Here is a 21,821-nt window from a genome sequence, read left to right as displayed (position 1 = left end):
GTTATGGTTTCATTTGACTTAACCAACCTTTGCTGAATAAGTATTAAGTGCACACATTTGTAAATGGATTCTATGAACATAAAATATGGTATTTTTAGGTGAGGCAGTTCCCTCAAATAGAGTACCAGATATTTCCACTGTAGCAATCGATATTTATGATATCTTTTAATCATTTCTAATGCAACATACGCCCAAATCAAACTCTTTGTTTCCACCAATGTCTGCCAATATGCTATTTATATATTAAAATATTTCATTACTGCGTATTTTTGACAAATGTGAAGGTCCACATCACAACCATTTTAATGAATACAGTAACCCAGTTTTGAAATTAAAACAGCTGTTTCACTCCACAAAAATGTCACTTAAGATATTTTTTCCAATACAGTAAATAGACATTTAATATTGCACTGAAGTGTTTATAGCCCACAATCACATGATCAGACATCCAGTGTTTGCTACTGCAAAACATTGTTAAATGTAGCAGAACCATCCAGAAATACATCTTGCAAAGTATTACCAAGAAAATTAACTGTCAACAGTTCCATTTTTTGCTCAAGGATTGCATATAATTACTTGATGCATTGTGTCCATTTCGATATTAGAAACCGAATGACCAAAGCCTGTTACAACCATGTGAAAAATCAAAAGATTCAAACCATATGCACTAATTCATATGCACTATTAATTTAGGTCTTAAGATTCTGCTGGTGCTTGAGCTGTGGCCTTCGATCCTCATCGTCTATTAAACTATGCACCCTCCACTCATTTTCCCTCGTTCGAATGTTACTATACCAAACCCATTGTTCACCTGCTCCACGCCCTCTTCAGTTGGAACCTTGTTAATGGCACAAACACTGATCCATCACCCTGCTATGATTAGCTGACTAGAAATATGCTTCAGTGAACTTGGTCCCAAATAGTCTTGTCCTTCCTATGATGAACCATTCAACTACAGCTCATATTCAATCCAGTTACTGCCCCCCCCAAAAAAAAAAAAAAAAAAAGCCAATTTAAAATTTATGAGAATTGTGATTCTACTTTGAATAGTTAGTAGATTTTAACTTAATTTGACCAAAAGTGGATTAAAAGTATGATTGAACAAGAGATCTACTTTATACATCACCACTTGAATAAGTCAACTTGAGTCAAACATTTGTAAAAAAATAAAATAAATGCAGGTACACACTTCTGCATGTCTTGTGCCTTACTTTGACCATTTTTAGAAATGACTCAAGAAAATAAGCTCGGAATCCATGTTTTAAGATGGAAAAGTCAAATGAGTGGTTTGCTTAAACGGTAGATGTCAGTAAATAATGGAAATGCTAATTTACACTTAACAACATTCACCATGTTAGAAATTCCTTGACAAACAAAACTTTGGTCAATGAATATACCTATTTAATTCATTTCAAAGTTTTAATATTTAAAATAGCGAGGACAAAATTCTTCATTTAAGTATTTGATCAGTACAAATTATTAGAGGGTTTAAAAAAAAATCTGTTCATCCTCTTGAGACAACTGAAAACATATATGCAGTTAGTTTTATTTTAAAAATAGACATTTATTTAGAACATAAATCTTTTTTGTTTTTGTGCCCAGTCTTAGTAATCATCCCATAGAGAAAATGTTTTCAATTTCAAAGAAAGCTCATACTTAACAAATCCTGGCTTTCTCAACCATAATGGTGGGACCATTGCCGACCTCTCAGAAATATATAAGGAGACCACAGATGAAGACAGGACTACATTAACAAAATCAAGAGATATGATGAGAAAGCAGGACCAGGGTACTGATTTTGGATGATCAGACAGGATCATATTGAATGGTGGTGCTGGATCGATGGGCCGAATGGCCTACTCCTGCACCTATTTTCTATGCCTCTATGCTCTTGCCATCAGGTAGTGCCACAGGCCACAATACACAAACTCACTGGCATAGAGACAAAAGTGGGCACTTCAGCAAGACCGAGGGGGCACAGTATTTTTAGAACTATTTCAGCAAGTGTCACTTCTTTCAAACGAGTGAGGAGGGCATACTGCTCGGGTCCACTGGCTTTTATGCAGAAAAAGTAAAAAGAATGAAAAAGTTAAGTTTATTGGCAATACGACTGTTTCCAATCAATGTACCAGGCAGTCTTTTTCCTTCCTCGTGTTTTCCTACTGGTTATGTACCTGCATTATTCGAACACATTCTATGATCACATTTTGAGTTGAATTGTACCAGAACTTGAATAGATGGACTATTCCCCCCCCCCCCCCCCCCCCCCCCCCCCCCCCCCCCCAATCCTCTTAACTTCCACAGATGAACTGAGAAAAATACAAAATAACATTTCACCCTGCAGATTTAATTTGGGATACTCTTATTGTTCAATGAATTTCATTTAAGTTCATAACTATTGGGACGAAATCTTAAAATTGCCCAATGAACTAAACGGAGAAAAATTTATCCGTAAACAGACATGGCATCCTTTTAGTTTGGTCATCATTAAAATAAAACTACTACAATTCAAACTCAACACTTGGACGTGGTGAAGTCTTTACACTGTATGCACACCATAAGTCACTAAGTCCAAATCCCCTGGACCTTACAAATCCCTTTTCCTTACAAATTCTGGAGGATCTGAAAAAAAATCATTGGATGAGAGGCATGTGGATGTGAACTTATAAATGCATTTTTGTGCAGCTGTTTAAATTCATTACCAACAGGATAGTATACTGTATTATAAAAGGCATGCACGACTACCATGTACAATGCATACCAATAAAGCCATGATAGAATTTTCTAATTCAATTTTAATCTTTTGCAATGTAAAGGCATCCAAAGCACACGAAGACTTAATGATTTTGTACAGAATATGTACATACTTTACTTGCACCCACAGATGCACTAAGCAAAAGGATCAAACACATTTTAGATGTGAAATTGAACAGCAGAGTCTTTGCAAAGCATCAGTCTAAGTCGGCATATTCATTTTAGATATACTGTAGCTTTTGGTGATCACAATTATAAGCATTGCTATAGAATTAAAACAAGATTGAAGCCGCGTCATCAAGTGCAGACCAGGTTATGACACTCGGTTATGAGAAATGAATGAAGAAATGTAAAAGTAGTAATGCTCTAGGTATGGTAGTTCAACTTGTGTATTTGAGATTCCGGATGGTAATTTATTTTCCCCATTGCAAACAGGTGCAGATAACTAAATTTTAAATTCACATTAATACTGCCTTGCTAGTTATTTTAAGTTATTCTGCTCTGGTACAACTGCATTCAGACTTCCATCCGTTGCACTGAAAAATGTCTTAATTGTAAACAAATTGTGTGCTCGCGTCCGTCATTAACTAACTATTATCTTTATGAAGTAGCCAGATTATCATCTTTCCGTTTCTTAAACTATTAAAATGGTAAGTTTTGTGTCTGTTTACTCAACTTAACGGGATCTGGTACATGCATGACAATTTGGGTAAGCAAGGTTGTGGCACATGGAAATAAGGGGGAGATCGTAGCACTTTTTCCAAGTTCCATAATATAATTAGAGGGAAAAACAAGGCAAAATACAATTTGGATATAACAATTTGTTCATCAGGATTCAACAAATGTAAAAACTGAAAGTTGCAAACACTTGAGAATATGCGGCGATAGAAACAAAACTTTAAAAAAAAGTACACAAATTATTACAGCGCAGTTATGGATCTAGAAGCAATTGGTACTGCAAAATGCACAAACTTCATGAACAGAAACCATTATAATTGAACAGACTTGTGAAAGATCTATTAGCCATTTTGATGATTTAAGAATTGAAACCATCAGGGAAAACAAAACCCACAAGGTATAAAGGCCACAAAGTGCTTGAACTTGAAGAAATGTTCAAGACAAAGCCACTTATTACAGCATAAAATTCAGATTTGTAACACGTAGTGGAGTATTGCATATTTCTGTTTCCTCTTCAAACATTAGCATCGTTTTTTGTAAGCATCTATAGGCTGTTTGGACAATCATAAGCATAATGTGATCATACTTATACATGTTTCTTTGAAGCAATTCTTAACACAGCCGATGTATCCCACAATAAGTGTATGCACATTTTCTGTTTAAGGGGAACAGTAAACAAATCAATCCTAATTATCTTGCTTTTCATCCATTAATCATACCTTACATGGCAAGTGAAAAAAAATCATAGAAATATTTGGAATTCATCAAAAAAAGGTGCAAATCAAGTTCAATTACATGTCTGCATTGTTGGGTTTTAGAGCAACAATGTTATTGTGCAGCATCTAATGTAGGAAAAAGACAAGAACACAATTTTTCCGAGATAAATTCTTACATGCGTATGCTAGTATGCACTTGACGCAGTTTTAGGTTTATTCAAAATGTTGTAAATTAATTGCAAAACACACGACTAGAACGGGCTTCATTAATGAATGAAATTAAAACACTTTGCAAGTTTCCATTTTAGAAATTGTTCTGTGGAAGAGCTAATTTTGAAAATTTCCGAAATTTCAACACAATAGTTTATTATTGGGGTGATTATTGGGAAAGTGTGCATGTTAAAAAGAGTTTTGTATTATCAGTTAAGTGAAATAGCTGAAAATACATTTTTTATTACAAAGATACTTGACATCTCTTAAAATTGAAAGCACAGTGATAAAAAAAAAATTATAATGAAAGATAACAGGATAATATATTTAGATTTGTTAAATGTTCCCCATTAAGTGCTGATTCTAGCTTATGTCATTGCCATGACTACAGGCAGCTCCTTGATCAGAGCAAGTTCTTTTCACAAATTGGACATTCTTCGTCTTAACAGCAGCTTAAATCTTCACAATTGATTCATTTTTCTCAACATTACATTAATCTGGGGTTTCTGGTCCAGTCAAATCCTTTGGTCTTCAAGGTTTTTCACAATAAATCAACATTTTCTTCACCCATCGAGAAGGTAAACCACCAGTTCATAGGTGGCCATCATGATAGCAGTGTTTGGTATCTGTCTGACCAGATGGGTAATGAGACCACGATAAAGTGATCTGTAGCCTTCTTCAGATATTACTAACGAAAATGTCTGAAAAAACGATCTGTATTTTGTTCCTTCTTCTCGTAGTCTAGTTCGTATGACCTCTGTTTTAAAAAAAAGATATATAGTTGGTTAAATTATGATTTAAAAATTGTACACGTTCACAATGGTATTACCAGTATTCATTTCACACGGAATTGTTGCACTTTGCAACTTCATTCTAGTAGCTTGGGCTGGAAATAAGATTTCCATTACAATTCTTTATTTATAATATAGTTCATCAGTTCTAAATAATCCAACATTACAAAATATAGACAAAAGTTAATGGGAGGTATAATTTAATATTACAGGAACAGCACACAATAGACAATAGGTGCAGGAGTAAGCCATTCGACCCTTCGAGCCAACACTGCCATTTAATGTTATCATCCCCAATCAGTACCCCGTTCCTGCCTTCTCTCCATATCCCCTGAAGCCGCTATCTTTAAGACTGCAAAAATAGGTTATTCTTCTGTCGTATTGGCATGAGATCAATACGACACGGCCATTTACAAATGTCTACTTAAGGAAATATATCGATGCAACAAAGGCAGTTCAGAGAGTTTACTCTATTGACAGCTGGAATGGGCAAGTGTTGGAAATGGTTTAACAGCCTAGGCTCATACCTGCTGGGAGTTTAGACGAGTAGGAGGGGATGTAATTGTATTGCAAATGATCCCGCGGGATCTCGACAGGATAGATTAGGAGAGGATACCTTTCTTGTAGACATCCTACGACAAGGAGGGTCTTTGTTTATAATGAAGTGGTTCTACATTGAAGTCAGAGATGAGGGGATATTTTCTCTCCAGATGCCAAGTGTCTGAAGAAGGGTCTCGACCCGAAATGTCACCCATTACTTCTCTGCAGAGATGCTACCTGTCCCACTGAGTTACTCCAGCTTTTTCTGTCAATCTTCTGTTTGAACCAGCATCTTCAGTTCATCCCTACCCAAGTCTTTGAATATTTTTAAACCCAATCAGGCTAATTCCGGTTAAGTGATGCAGTGAAAAGCTAATGCAAATAAGATGCAGAGTTCAATGACAATCAAATCAGCCATGAACTTAAAAAGTATATATGTGCACAGCCGGTACGTACCGTGTGGATATGCTATACTGGTGGCACACGTTTTAGATGTTGCAGCAGCTAGCATCAAGGCTATAAAGTCAGAAGCATATTTTACAGAATCTTCCTCGGGATCCATATTTGAAGATGTCTTGGATTGCATCAGTCTTTGCTTTATGCTTTCATAAATTACAAAATGAATGACAGTCTCAGAGATGCCTGCGTAGGAAGCCGACATTCCTCTATAGAAGCCTCTAATACCATCAGAGCGATATACTCTTCTCACACATTCAAAAGCACTCATCTGTGTTTCACCTCGGCTTCTGCAAAAAAAACAAAAACATTTTTAACGAACAATTTACGTACACCATTTCGAAATGTAACTCTAACTGCTCAATTCTCACATAAGAGAACATGAATTACAACTACAGATAGATGTTAATTCTTCAACTGGTCTTGTACCATTCCAAAACAAACCAAAAGCGTATCCTCAACACTCAAAACATAACACAACAAACTGCAAAATGAAAGATCCATTTCAATGTATTAAGTGTTTAAGTGATGACAGTGAAAACACCATTTTCATATGACTAAACAAAATCATACCAGTCCTGCTATGGACCGAGTCAGCTGTTTTACTTGTCTTTGCTCTAAAGGCAAAGTAAAATTGTGGCGATATCCTAATCCTGAAAAAGGGCATCAGAAACATAGAATATAGCTGCAGGAGTAGGCCATTCAATATGATCATAGCTGATCAACCAAAATCAGTACCCCGTTCTGGCTTTTTTCCCCCCATATCCCTAGATTTCCTTAGTCTCAAGACCTAAATCTAACTCTCTTGAAAACATCCAGTGAATGCCATGGCCTCCACTGCCTTCTGTGGCAGAATTCCACAGATTCACAACTCTCTGGGTGCCTTATTAGCTATTAACTTCAAGGGAGGGGTAACATTTCTGTCTGGGTTATTTGACATGGTAATAGTTTATTCAAACACTCAATTATAAAAGATCTAGTCTTTCGGGATTTAAAAATTAAAAGTTACGGTTGAATTAGAAACATTTGTTTAAAAAATAAAAATTATTACAGCATAATAGTGTACATTAGATGTGTAAGTTATAGGAGCAGAAATAGGCTATTTGGCCCATCAGGTCGACACTGCCATTCAATCATGGCTGATCCATCTTTCTTTCTGAACCCCATTCTCCTGCCTTCTCGCCAGAAACGCAACACTCTTACTAATCAAGAATCTGTCAGTCTCCACCTTAAAGATATCTACTGACCTGGCCTCCACAGCCGCCTGTGGCAATGATTGTGGACGCGGTTCATACAGGTTTAAACAGCAAGCTATTCACATTTTAGAAAATAATCTTATTTGCAATCACCGTGTTATTTGCTGCATTTATCTCAAATAAACAATTAGCTCATTGCTCGTTTCCATACAATACCATATCATAACAACGAAATTAAACAAGACCTACTCACCGTGCTTCCAGTTGCAAGCGTGTCTTTATTAGCCAGATGGGATTGGTGGCAGTAATAGCAGTAAAGCCTGGGAAGAAACAACACATACTGATAATAATGCCTTTGAACATCGAACACACGAGATGGTTTTAATGATGTGCTAGAGCAAATGCACATTTTAATATCTACTGCAAATAACATCAGCATTAGCAATTTTAGCTTGTAATTGTTTATTTTTTTTCAAACTGGCAAATATCCTCATTTTGCTGAAATAACAAATCAAGTACAGTTGACATTATAAAACAGAAATGGGTGCACAAGTAGGTCCACTGTTTAATCAAATTGTATCTGCTATAGCACCATCTCTCATAGTTGGAATACTCATAATAGACAAAGTTTTGATGAAAAATAAATAGCTATGGCAGAGTAAGAATTATTTTGGTCACCATTTTCATGAATTTCACTATCAATGGTGATCAAAACAACTCTTGAGACTTAAAGGTTATTAACTGGTTAATATCTTTCTTCAGTTTATAGGTGACCGTGCCACAGACTTCAACATTAAATAAAAAGACCGCAGTTGATGAATATACCTAACGGTACAATTGTTCTTTCAGAATCTGGGAAACATTAAGCTGGAAACTAAATAAGTCATCCAAGGCAACTTTTATTTACATGAACGTTGAATTCTAATTTCACATCCAATTGAAAAAAAACTGTTGGTAAGCTCCTCTGATATCTGAATAGATAAAAGGCCACCAACCTGTGTGCAACTGAACTACGGGGAACAAGGCGCCTCCAGGTTTGATCCTTGGATTTTGTCATGCTAGTTGTTCCCTGCCTGAATGGCAGTCAACGGACTTAACTTTCCCCAGGTTAATATAAGTTAGGCAATTCTCCTGCCACTGATCCTGTTAGAAAGCGAGAGTTGCATGTATGTTGGGCGAGGATTTGGAAAAAAAAGGCTCAACTACAATGTCACCCATGGTACAAATAACCTAATGACACTCCCAGTGTAGGCTCACACATGTTGGCTCACAGTCAGTTGGACAAGGTGCCAGGAGTGTTGACATCTGTGGAACCAGCATGAGACAACACCCTGTGGAATGGAGAGAAGTGCCAGCGTGAACGTGTGCACATGCGTGTGCGAGTGCAAAGAGGGCTGCTTGCTGGTGCCAAACATACTTCAACTGCGTTAGTCACTCATGCAAATGAGTGGCAATAAAATAAAACCTTCATGAGGATTTAAGTGGACATGTTCCATCCTACTTTTAACAACTTTATTCTAGACATCTACAATCATCTAACCTCAAAAAATGTTCACCTACAAATGAACTTTGGGGTAATGAATGCACAATGCATTGGACATAATTTAAAAAAATTGAAAAACACTTTGTGAAAACACAAGATCTTTTTGATTTTGTGTGTTACAAGGCCCATTACATTTTTATAGTATTTACTTAAGTTTCACAAATTGTAGCACATTAATAAAGAATGGCTTTCCAAAAATTATTTTAGGGTCAGTTTGAACTTCTGTCTACAAATCAATTCTGAGGTTTTAACTTCCAAACTAGAATAGCATTAGCTTTTAGTTGTTTCATTCCTCAAATCATGGCTGAAATGCTGCTGTTGTCAAAAGCGCACATGGCCTATTCATGATAAGGGAAATAAGGTAGAATGCTGTCACAACAAGGATGTGTAGCTTGAGCACTTCTAGGACATGGAACAGTACAGCCCAGGAACAGGTCCTACGACCCATAATGCCCATGCCAGATGTGACGGCAAGTTAAATTAATCTCCTCTACAGGCTAATGATCCAAACCCCTCAGTTTCCCCGCATATCCATGTGTCTATCTAAAAGACTCTTAAATACCACTATAGTATCTGCCTCAGGCACCACCCCTGGCAACACTTTCCAGTTACTCACCACCCTCTGGAAAAAAAATTGCCAGATACATCTCCTTTAAATCTGTCCCCTCTAATTTTTGACATTTCCACCCTGGGGGAAAAAAAAATGCTGACTGTTTACTCTAACAACGGGTCTCAATCTTACCCATCAGATCTTCCTTCAAAACTCTGGAGAATACAATTCACATTTGTCCAACCTTTCCTTATTGCTAATGCACCTTAATCCAGGCAGCATTCTGGTATGCCTCTTCTCCAAAGCCTCCATCTCCTTCCTGTAATAGAGGCGACCAGAACGGCACAACATTCCAATTGTGGCAGAGCCAAAGTCCTATAAAGCCATACAGCGACTTCTTTCCCATGCCCTGACCGATGAAGGCAAGCATACCATACACCTGCTTTACCACTCTAACTACTTGCGTGCCACTTTAAGGAAGCTGTGGATTTGGACCATAAGATATCTCCATACATCAATGCGGATGTTAAGGGTCTTGCCAATAACTATATATTTCCCCCCAACATTTGACCTCCTAAAGAACACCATCTCACATCTTGCATGGATTAAAGTCTTTCACTAATTTCTATAGCTTATCTATATCCCACTGTAGACTTAGACAGCCTTCCTGTATATCCAGCAATTTTTGGTGTCATCTGAAAACTTACTAACCAATTAATCGACATCCAAGTTAGAGTCCAGCCAAAATAATACCCTTGCATCACAACTCTTTGCCTTCAATGAGCAAGCCAGTCCTAAACCCACATGATGAAGTCACAATGGATCTTATGCATCTTAATGTTCTAGATCAGCCAATCATTAGGGACTTTATAAAATGCCTTACTGAAATCCACGCAGATAACATCCACTGCCCTACCTTCATCGTTTTTACTAAGTATGTAGAACATGTCAGTCTAATGGTATAATCACCAAACTCCTGTTCAGAGTCCAAACCCGCTATGAACAATGTTTTACACATTCCACCTAAATTTACATGTTACTTTAGTTCATGCTGACCACCGATCAGCCCCGTACACTAATACTATCCTACACATTGGAGCCAATTTTACACATTTTTAACCGAAGCCAATTAACCTACAAACCTGCATGTCTTTAGAGTGTGGGAAGAAACCGGAGCACCCAGAGAAAACCCACGGGGGTTGCAGGATGAAAGTACAAACTCCGTATATGCAGCACCTGTAGTCAGGATTGAATCCAGGTCTCCGCTACACCACAGTGCTGCCCTTTAATACACTGCACAAACTTAGCAACTAAAATGGTGTTATAATATGAACAATCACATCTTTCTAAAACTCATCCTTGGCAAGACCAGTAATTTTCACCCCCCCCCAACTGCCCTCACAATGATCTTATGTGCCCTTCCACTAGGGTGGGATGCTGAAAATGTTGCTTCTTGGAATGACTTAATATACAGATTTACCACATCATTTCAGATGACAGCAAAAAGAGTTGAGGTGGAATCACATACCAATCTTTGGCATTAATGAGGTCAGGTTTATTATGAGACTGGTGTAAGTGGTTTCTTATGAATTTAATTTTTAAGTAATGCAGCAGAGAGGCCAGCTCCCCCACTTACCCCCATCCATTTCTAGCTTGAGAATTGAACACTGGGTGAAAAGTACAATGTTGGTCAACAAAAAACACACACAGGATATCAATTTAAAACAATGTGGTGCATTTTGAAATGACAAATGGTCTTAGTATTTGGATTGCAGTGTGCAGATACAATATAGGTTGCACTTAGTGATCAGATCGTATTCCAGTAATTAAATCTGTTTTTTTAAAATTTCTGCTTAGCGATTATTAAAAAAAACCTGATCTGAAGCACGAGATGAAAAGATTCACCCTTTTCAGGAGACTATACGCCTAAAATAGATAGAGTCTCTCTGCATCTCACAAAGGTGACCCTGACAGATGAACTTGCAATACTATACCTTTTGGTAGAACTCAATTAATTAAAAGCAAGTCTCATTCAAGTTGAGATTCCCCCCCCCCCCCTTTGAACCACTGTAGAGGAGATAATGAGAAAGCTTGTACTTAAACACTGTAGTACTGAAGTTTTGCGATTTGCAGCAGAGCGCAGAAATTTAAACTGCAAAGTAATCATACAAAATCATAACCATCAGTCCAACAAATAAAGAGTTTGATAACAATGTTTTGAAATGCATAAAAATGCTAACCTTGTTTTGTCATGAGAATATAGCAAATATGCACTGACAAAGGTTTAAAGGTTAGGATATATATTAAAGCACCTAATTTTTAAGTTCTACACAATGGATCTTGAAGGAGAGACAAATCTTTTATAGCCTTGAATATTTTCTTCTTCGCTTGTTACAGATGTATAGCACTACCATATAGTTTGTGATTGTTTTAGATCAATAAACATCAAAAGAGTCATATTACAGTTTTTATGCCATCCAAGAAAAACATTTTGTCAGTTTGAGGCAAGAAGAATTTGGAGTCAAAAAGAAACAGAAAAGGCAAGCATAATTGCAAATCACAACTAGAATTATTCTCCTATGCTTTTATTTCTTAGTCAAACATTGCATCTTTTCCTAGATAGTTGTGCTCACTAATAAACAAAACACTGCTATGAATTATCCCCAATATTTTAGTTTTCCAGCCATCCCTACATTGATTTTTTTTCATGTTTGATTCCCCCAGGCTAATAACAGTCTGAAGAAGGGTTTTGGCCCGAAACGTCACCCATTTCCTTTGCTCCATAGATGCTGCTGCACCCGCTGAGTTTCTCCAGCATTTTTGTGTACCCTAATAACAAACATTACCTTCTGGTCTCTCATTAGTTGACTCGTGGAACAAAGGTGTAGCAATAGTCGCCTCTTTTTGGAGGCTAATTAAAAAACCCTCATTTTCATGTCGGATATCAGTAAAATTAGGTTTCTTAGCGATACCCAGTTTCAAACAACCCCTCGCTGTAGGTTCATATCAAGAATACCCGCTTCCATAAGCTATCAGAGGGTTGTTCACCTGAGTGAGCATCATATTCAGAACAGGAAAGTTAAAAAAAAATCCAATAAACTGAAGAGCAATAAAATATTAATGACAATTTTCAAAAAATTGATGGCAAACAAAACCTACTTAATTGAATTACAGTATTTTTTGATAGACAGATACATTTGATCAACCTAGAAATAGAAACAAAGCACATAAATAGTTCTAGCAGCATAATCTCAATTTCATATTCATTAAGGTACTAATATTTAAGGTTGGTCATTTAGCTGGTGTTATCATAAACCCAGCAAGATATGAATAACTGTCACCATCCGCAACTTAAGCGCTGTGCGCATCCAAGCACAATTTAAACAAAATTCTAATGCAGCACACGAAGCTTTGTGACTGTCACAAACAAGGAGGGGAAGGCGCTTCCCACTTATTTGTACATATTTTAACAATCTCTCACAGAGAAGGTGCAGAAGCGGTTTAACAGAATGTTGACTGGATTATCAGCTATAAGGAAAGGTTGGACAAACTTGGATTAGTTTTTCAGGAACACTGAAAGCTAAAGGAAGACTTGGTAGAAATATATACAAACATGAGAAGCATGGACTGCCAGATTTTTTCTCCCAGGGTGGATATGTCAAAGAATAGAAGGCCTAACTTTAAGATGAAGAGGACAACGTTTAAATGAGATGGAGATTTTTTTTTAATTATACAGAGTGGTGGGTGTCTGGAACACATTGCCAGGGATGGTGCTGAAGGCAACTATGAGTGGCTTTAAGAGGCTTTTGGATAAGCACATGGATATACAGGGAATGGAGGGATATGGATCATGTGCAGGCAGAGGAGATTAGTTTAACCTGGCATCAGGTGTGGCACAGACATAGTGGGCCAAAGGACTTGTTCGTGTGATGCACTGTTGTGTGTTCCATGTTCTATTACCCACTCGCATGAAGCAAGATAAAAATACAAGCTCAGAAATTTTGATTTATTGATAATAAAGAAACAGCGATACACTTCCAAATTAAGATGGTCTATAATAGGAGGCTGGTGGTATTGCCACATGCCTACAGCCCCATTCTCAGGACACAGGCACGGACAAATAAAACATTGGCGTGTTGCTGTGGTGAACTTTGCATGAGGTGCAGACTGCAACTGCAGTGCCCCGAGTGTTCATAGAAACAGACATAGAAACATAGAAATTAGGTGCAGGAGTAGGCCATTCGGCCCTTCGAGCCTGCACCGCCATTTAATATGATCATGGCTGATCATCCAACTCAGTATCCTGTACCTGCCTTCTCTCCATACCCCCTGATCCCTTTAGCCACAAGGGCCACATCTAACCCCCTCTTAAATATAGCCAATGAACTGGCCTCAACTACCCTCTGTGGCAGAGAGTGAGATTCACCATCCTGTGTGAAAAAGTTCTCCTCATCGTATTTCCCCCTTATCCTCTTGATTGTCCTGGACTTCGCCAACATCGAAAAATCCATGCATCTAGTCCAAAGCCTTAAGAATTTTGTAAGTTACTGATCCCCTCTCAATCAAACTATCCAATTATCCAGTCTTTCTTCATAAGACAGTCATATTCATTTACATGGAGACTCCAGGAGGATCACCTGTTATAGTTACTGCTGATCCCTGAGCTAATCTGGCATCTTTCCAGGGGCTGTTGATGGGCACGTGGCTGTAGGAAAGCAAGTGGTGCTTCAACAATATCTATTTCTCTTCTAAACACATAATTTACATGGAGACTCCAGTTAAGTTTCTGATCAACTGTGATCTTTAGGATGTTGATGGATGGGTGTGGGCCTGGCGCTTCAGCAATAAGAATAGTGATGCATTTTGAGCGCACTGGTTAAAGATTTTATTTAGATCATTACTGGTACTCAAGTGACAAGCATCATTTGTACACACATCCACATTTGTCCTGGTTTTACTATAAGTTGGCACACGCAATGAGCTGGGAATAGAATTGAAATCAGAATTAGAATCAATTTATTGAATTTATTTATTTGATTTTATTCAATTTATTGAAATGTTGCACAATCATCAACTTCACCCACGTCAAACACAATTCAGGAGAAACGTCAATGAATCAGCAGCTAAGGGGGTTGTGCTGAAGACACTGTTGAGGAATTTGTATAACCATGCTCGGGAGCTGACATGTGGAATCTCCAGCCATTATGAATAAAGGTTAACTTTACAATAATCACAATTTCTTTTAAAAATAATTTCCAGCTTCCTGGATTGTGCCACTGTTGCATAATATGGCCAGAAATTCAGAACATTTATAGGTCAATTATTAAAATCTAAGAAATAGTATTCACAGCCACAATCAAATAAAAAGAATTCTGATCAATAAAACAATTTGAAAATTGAGACCACTGAAGTCTAAAATAATGGCAATTTCCATGTGCAATTATAAAATATTATTTTTATGTTCCCAATATATGACAAGGTTAGCATTTTCTACAGTGGTTTTACAAAAAGTGATAACAATATCTCTTTTTAAACAGTTTTTCCAAACCAATCCTCTGACAAATTTCACATAGAGGTGCCAATGTTACTATCCCACACAAGAACTGATTAAAATGTCTCATATACTTTACAGTTCCTCTCTCCCCCCCACCCCCACAATAGCGTACCACTTAATAAAAACTATACAGCAAGGCACATGTGAAATCATCAACTAACCAGAACGTTATGGAGAACAATGGCCATCCAACCTGAAGGCGGATCCTCGTGCAAGGAATCCATTGAGCCTGATCTCCAACATGAAAGTGTGAACACAATTTTTTGATTTCAAGATGTTCTTCCAAATTATTAACAAAGAATTTTAGGCTGATAGAACAGAAAATGGCACCATTTCCATGCACTAATCCATTTTACAGAACATATGCATTTCTTTAGTGAACTGTTAATCCTGGCAAAACAACATAATTGATAATAATATTCAGGATTGAGTTAAATATTTGCAGTGCCGTCGATTTCATAAACGTTGATAAACACCATGCCACAGACATAAGTGGATAAAAACATTTCTTTCCACACCGATTCTTTTTTCCTAACACCTATTTTGTGACATTCTGAAGTCTTGAACAAGCGAAGGGAATTTCCCAGGATGCAAGATATTATCCAATAATTTGCCTGTAAATCATATTTGTGAAGAATAAAGTGATGCAATTTTGCAATAGTCAAGATAAGCAGCTTACAACCCAGCAGCATAAATATTGATTTATTTCATTTAATTCCCTCTCCATCCCTCCTCCACCCTAGTCGTGGGGTCTACCTTTCATTGATCATCGTTGCTGGCTTTGATTTGTTCTTTTCTTACCTTTCCTTCATTTGTTCTTTGTACCTTTTCATACCTCTAGTTTTCGTCTCCCCAGTCAGTGAGAGGGGTCTTGACCCGATATGTTACCCATTCCTTTCTCCAGAGATGCTGCCTGTGGAGATCCGCTGAGTTACTCCAGCATTTTGTGTCTATCTACAAGGGGAATACATCGCCCAACTGTATAGACACCCCATCACTGGATGCAAATTGAAAGTGAAATGTTTGTTCTTTCAACTCAACCCGGGCACACTGAAGCTGTAATGGAAAATACTGTGGATCGTGCAATCCAAACAAAATATACTGAATACTTGGCCAGTCAGGTGTCATCTGTTGTCAGAGGAATGAAGTTATGCTTCAGGTCAGAGAAAAGAGAAAGGGTTATGGGAGAGAAAGTGGAAAAGGACAAAAGCAGGAGAAATCAAATAGATGGTTGAAAGAAAAAATGAATGGTAACAATGCAAAAAAAGCCCACAAAAGGAGGCAACCCTGTGGGATGAGTAAACAGTAAAAGCAATCATTGACTAAAATTCTTGAGCTCAAAGGCCATAACATTTCTCGCCAAAAGATGAACTTTTGCTCCAAGAGCCTTTTTGTTCAGTTTTACTGGAATTTATTGGCTGGGAATGGAGAAGGGATTGAATAGAAAGAGAAAATGACAACTGCCAACCAGAAGCAAGCTGAATAAAGCTGTTCCTTAAAAATGACCAGCTAAATTATATTTAGTCACCCCGATGGAGCGGAAACCAAGCAGTGTACGCAATGTATCAAATCTGATGAAAAAGAAAGCTGTATCATAGCTAGAAATTGTGCTAAGGGTGCTGAATAATTGGAAGAAATAAAAAAGATCAGTTATTGCATCTGTAAGGTGCATAGAAATGAAAATACATTTCTGATCTTGTACGGTAGTTCTATAGCAGATATAGGAGATGGTGCAGTCTTTTTCCTATTTTTATTGGGCTTTTGCATGTTCCAGGATATTTTAGTTTCTCATGACCAGCCTGGATGCTCCTGTATTTTGGTCAGTCATAGACTGAAGATTCCCATGAGTTTGTTGAGAATCTTATATTTCGAGGAAATTTCTAGAGCAGGTTCTGTCCAGCTGGACATCTTTTGAGTTTAGTTTATTTTCACGTGTGCCAATGTACAGCAAAAAGCTTTTGTTGCGTGCTAACCAGTCAGCAGAAAGACAATACACGATTACAATCGAACGATCCACAATGTACAGATGCATGATAAAGGGAATGACAAGAATAACGTTTAGTGTAAGATAAAATCCAGTAAAGTCCAATCACAGATAGTCCAGGGGTCTCCAATGAGGTAGATAATTGCTTAGGACTGCTCTTTTGTTGTTGGTAGGATGGTTCAGTTGCCCGATAACAGCTGGGAAGAAGCTGTCCCCAAATCTGGAGGTATGTGTTTTTGCACTTGTGTACCTCTTGCCTGATGGAAGAGTGGAAATGAGGGCATGGCCGGCTAGTCTTTGATTATGCTGGTGGCCTTGCCGAGGTAGCGCAAGGTGTAAATGGAGTCAATAGAAGGGAGGTTGGTTTGTGTGATGGTCTAGACAGCGTCCACAATTCTCTGCAATTTCTCGCGGAGTCTTGGATGGAACAGTTCCCAAACCATGCTGTGATGCATCCTGATAAAATGATTTTTACTGTGCATCTGTAGAAGTTGGTGAGAGTTGTTGAGGACATGCCAACCTATCTAAGCCTTCTATTCCGTGAGTCTGATGTCAGGCATGCAAATGTCATGGACAGTCTAAAGAAGCCGGTTAGACTAATTATAGCTTCAATGACAGCAGTGTTGGCTTGGAAGAGGGTGCTGACATTTGTTTAATCGGCCGATGGATTTGGTGGAATTTCTGGAGACAGTATTGGTGATCCCTTGCCCACACTGGGTAATGACTGCATGCTGGATGTTAGAAATGACAGAGAATGATGGTTGGCAGGGTGGAAAGCGAGTTAAAGATATTCTCTCAACTTTCTGGAGAGGGGGAAATGGGCGAAGGAAGATACGCACAAATAGGACAGAGAAGGCCACCATTAATTATAATGGAAAGATATTGTGACGGAGTAAAATAAAAAAAATTGAATAGAAAATCATCTCATACCTACCTCTGGACATTAGGCAAAGTTAACAAGTATGTGTTCAATGTTGTTTCCTATGTCAGGTAATTAAAATATAAATAGAATACCAGTTTGAGGAATATCTGTATCAGACTGAAAGTATAACTGAACTTCGATTATATTGTTCCTTTAATTCTCGATCCTATTTTTACTCATCAAATGTTTCAATGAAGTTTAATGCATGTTTGATCAATAGCATCCTTGTCTTTTGAGTAGGCACATTTAAACTAGACATCTCAGATTTAAAATTGTATTTAACATTTTAAGATAATGCTATTTCTCCTTCCATTCACATCTCCTTTCAACCCTTCTGTTTCTTTAACCACATCCTTCTGCCCAAATTTCCTCCTTCACGTTTCTTTCATCCTTTTTCCTTTCACAGACCTTTTGACAACTGATGAAAGGTCACCGAGTTGGAATTGTGACCGTTTTCTCTCTCCACAACTGCTGACTGACCTTCAGTACTTGCAACATTTTGACCTCAATGCCAATTCCAATTGTATCTTTTCCAAGCTGGCGATCGATCAATTAAAGCACAGGCCAGTGCTCACATTTCCAAAAATAGTCCTGCAATCCTACTAAAAAACCCTCAGATTTTCGCTGCTTGTTTTTGAATGGATTTGGGAAAAGTGAGTTATGTTCTTCTATTTCATTCACCCAGTTTGTCAAGCTCCATGTTTTCTGTATTGACAACAAAACCTTCCTCATCAGTGCATACGAGAGGTCTTCCTTTTCCTTTAACCCTAGACCGACCGCGCACACACACACAAACACATCGCAAAGGCAGGGGCCAGGTAAAGTGGGGGAGCGCTGTCTGAAATTCACACCCGTGATGAAGAGGAAGGTAAAAGATGGCTGCACAGTGTAGTTCAACAAAACATTTGTTTTCTCACTTTTCCCAGTTTGGCAAAAGGACATCAAACCAAAATGTTGCTGTCTGATCTTTAATATTGTTTATTTATTTATTTATTTATTTAAAATTTCAGATTCATCACATGCCAGTTTTTTGATTTTATAACACCATAAATTACCTATGATGCAGTTTAGCATCTATAATAATATTCAGCCTCGGCTTGATGTTAGAATGACTTTAAAGTAAAGTCACTTATTCCTTTTTGAGTGGAGAGAAGTGTAGAGAAGCTGTAGAGAAACTCAACTATCGCTGTAATAACAAATGTAATATTACTCAAATCCAGGACTGTAGCAATGATCTCTTTTCTTGGGTGTGTCATGCTTTTAATTAGTTGTCACAATTATATTCATGATTACAATTACACAGGGAAGCATGAAAAATCATGAGAAATCTTTGCTCATTAAAGTTGCTTGTCTATTTTTTGGATTAATGAACATATTGATTAAAAAATCATTTTTATATGGAGTTACTAAAATTTAATAATTGTGAACCTGACGATACTATAGCTCTTTTAAAGATCATGGATTCTTTAGAAACATAGAAAATAGGTGCAGGAGTAGGCCATTCGGCCCTTCGACCCTGCACCGCCATTCAATATGATCATGGCTGATCATCCAACCCAGTATCCTGCACCTGTTCTCTCCATACCCCCTGATCCATTTAGCCACAAGGGCCACATCTAACTCCCTCTTAAATATAGCCAATGAACTGGCCTCAACTACATTCTGTGGCAGAGAATTCCAGAGATTCATCACTCTGTGTAAAAAATGTTTTTCTCATCTCAATCCTAAAAAAATTTCCCCCTTTCCCCTTTATTGGACTGTTTTCTCACCAAAATGATTGTGCATGTTTAATATAGTTTAAAATCATTGAACATTGCAGGAAAGAGGCAAAGAAAAGACTGCGATTATTTTATCAACAGGCGATATTAAGAAAGTCAGACACTTCAATCATGTCAATCAAGACATTCAATTGTCAAACCTCCAACTTGCTAGAAAATATTAAAATGATTGTATATTTGAAATGGCAACAGTCAATGCGATTTAATAATCGATTACAATAGATCTGACACCAATCTATCAGTCGTGATTTAAACAAATGTTTCATTCTCACATACAGATTCAGATGGTTAAACATTCTTGCAAATTACTTTTCTAACTGCTTACATCAGTGATCTCTATATTACAAAACATACGTACTCTTTCGAAGATAAACAATACACGCCCAAATAATCTAAAGTGTTTCAAATTTGTAGATCACAATTCTGTTTCAGTCAATAACATTATAACTTATTCTTTATCAATGATGCATTGGCAATATTTGACTTTTGTTCAGAAAGCTGCTTAGCTGCAGTGTTTTCAAAATTTACAGATTTTAGGGGGAAAAGATAATTTTGTATGAATATTGCTCAGCATGCTGTAAAACCTTTTTGTTGGTAATAACTCTTCTCATTCTTACCTGCTACTCCAGCTGAGAGCATGTGTACCAGGCTTGTGTCTGGTTCTAGGACAGCATTCAATTTTTCCTTAGAACTGGAGTAAGCAGCAAAGTAAATAGCTCTACAAGAAGGAGTAAGATCGCATCATCAGTAAACAGTTAGTTAAAGGTGTAGCCCATTAACTTAAAGATTCAAATCTAATTCATCTAACCCTCACTTTTAGAGATTGGAAGCCATTGTAGTTTTGTTCCTTTTCTATGTAAATTTACCTTGCAGAAAACACTTATGTTTATGAAATACATTTTGCCAGTGTCATTTGGTACCATTAGAGTTAAATAAACACTACAGAAACAGATACAGAAAATGTCAGATCATTGTTAATTTGCAATAAATAAAATATTTAAGGGCATTATCTCCATCCCAACAAGCTAGGCATGTAGATTATAGTATTTTTAGCTGTTACTACAAGATTGGTTATAGTACCAGAACCAGCATCCCTACGCAAGAACAATGCCAAATCTTGCAACATCCGCCCTGCCCATTGAATATTTTCCTTCACAGATTTTGCACTCTAGCACACAAAATGGAGTTCCATTAATCTGTCAAAGTGCATGCAACCTATTTCCAATCCATTTTCTACATTGCCAGCCATGACAGATAAGTGCTACCTTATCATGCAGGCCATGCTTAGGGGACAAGCTTAGATGACAGCTGCCATAACGACAACTATTAAAATCACAGAAAGCTGGAAATATTCACATCTGCAGAAAGAACAAACAAGTTAATATTTGGCATGCGACACTTTTCTAAATTAATGTGGAATGTTGCCGTTAGCTACAACTGACACAAAAAATAAGCATATAATCAAAAATCTGCGATTATTTCACAAATTTAAACAACTCAACATCTTCAGGGGATCTTCTTTCTGTACATCTGCTCAGGTGAAAAATGAACAATGGGCCACATCCAAACCAGCGAAGCCAACTTGAGAAAAATATTGTTTTTCCAACTGTGCTGCCTCTGTCTTGCCTGTCTCCTGCCATGAATAAAACAAACCTAAACGTCTTTTGATCTGTTTTAAGATCAACACCAAATATTGATTCAGATCACATGCAGTATTACTAAGTAAACCAGTCTTAGATAAACTGGCTTGGCTCAAAAGCTTTATCAAAGTATACTTTTGACCCAAACGCGACACTATGGCAGCTCGTCCCATTGGGTCCCAAGGGCGAAAGATCAAAACAGAGTTCGATCGCCTGACCTGAGGCCAGCTGACTGCTAAAGGTTTCAAACAAAAACAGGAGCCTTATTGGCTCAGTGCAGCTTAATGTATTTGGTAGGTTGACCAGATTTCCACAAAAAAACCCCACAACATTTATCAATGCTGATTATTTGGGATGAACTCTGAACATAATTTACTTTAAGTGAAGAGAAAAGTGGAAAAATTGATCTGGGAAAATAAAAAATTTCCCCAAACATTGCTATGAAAAATTTCAGTCTACATTGCACTAATGACATTGCACTGCCATTATTTTTAAACACACAATACAGT

General features: G+C 37.4%; 1 protein-coding gene across 1 annotated transcript in view; it reads right to left on the bottom strand.

The window, feature by feature from the left end:
• Window positions 1-2,778: 2,778 nt before the first annotated feature.
• LOC129703728 (solute carrier family 25 member 36) overlaps window positions 2,779-21,821 on the bottom strand; it is a 48,735-nt gene continuing 29,692 nt past the window's right edge. Inside the window, exons 4-7 of the mRNA XM_055646417.1 lie at window positions 20,290-20,390; window positions 7,595-7,661; window positions 6,146-6,435; window positions 2,779-5,115 (exon numbers count right to left, since the gene is read on the bottom strand). Of these exons, the coding sequence (XP_055502392.1) occupies window positions 4,922-5,115; window positions 6,146-6,435; window positions 7,595-7,661; window positions 20,290-20,390 (652 nt within the window). The 3' untranslated portion in view covers window positions 2,779-4,921. The remainder of the gene's footprint in view (window positions 5,116-6,145; window positions 6,436-7,594; window positions 7,662-20,289; window positions 20,391-21,821) is intronic.

The sequence above is a fragment of the Leucoraja erinacea genome, chromosome 14, assembly GCF_028641065.1.
Source record: "Leucoraja erinacea ecotype New England chromosome 14, Leri_hhj_1, whole genome shotgun sequence".
Lineage (NCBI taxonomy): Eukaryota > Metazoa > Chordata > Chondrichthyes > Rajiformes > Rajidae > Leucoraja > Leucoraja erinaceus.
The sequence above is the reverse complement of the archived record's forward strand: the minus strand, read 5'-3'. Positions and strand labels throughout refer to the sequence as shown.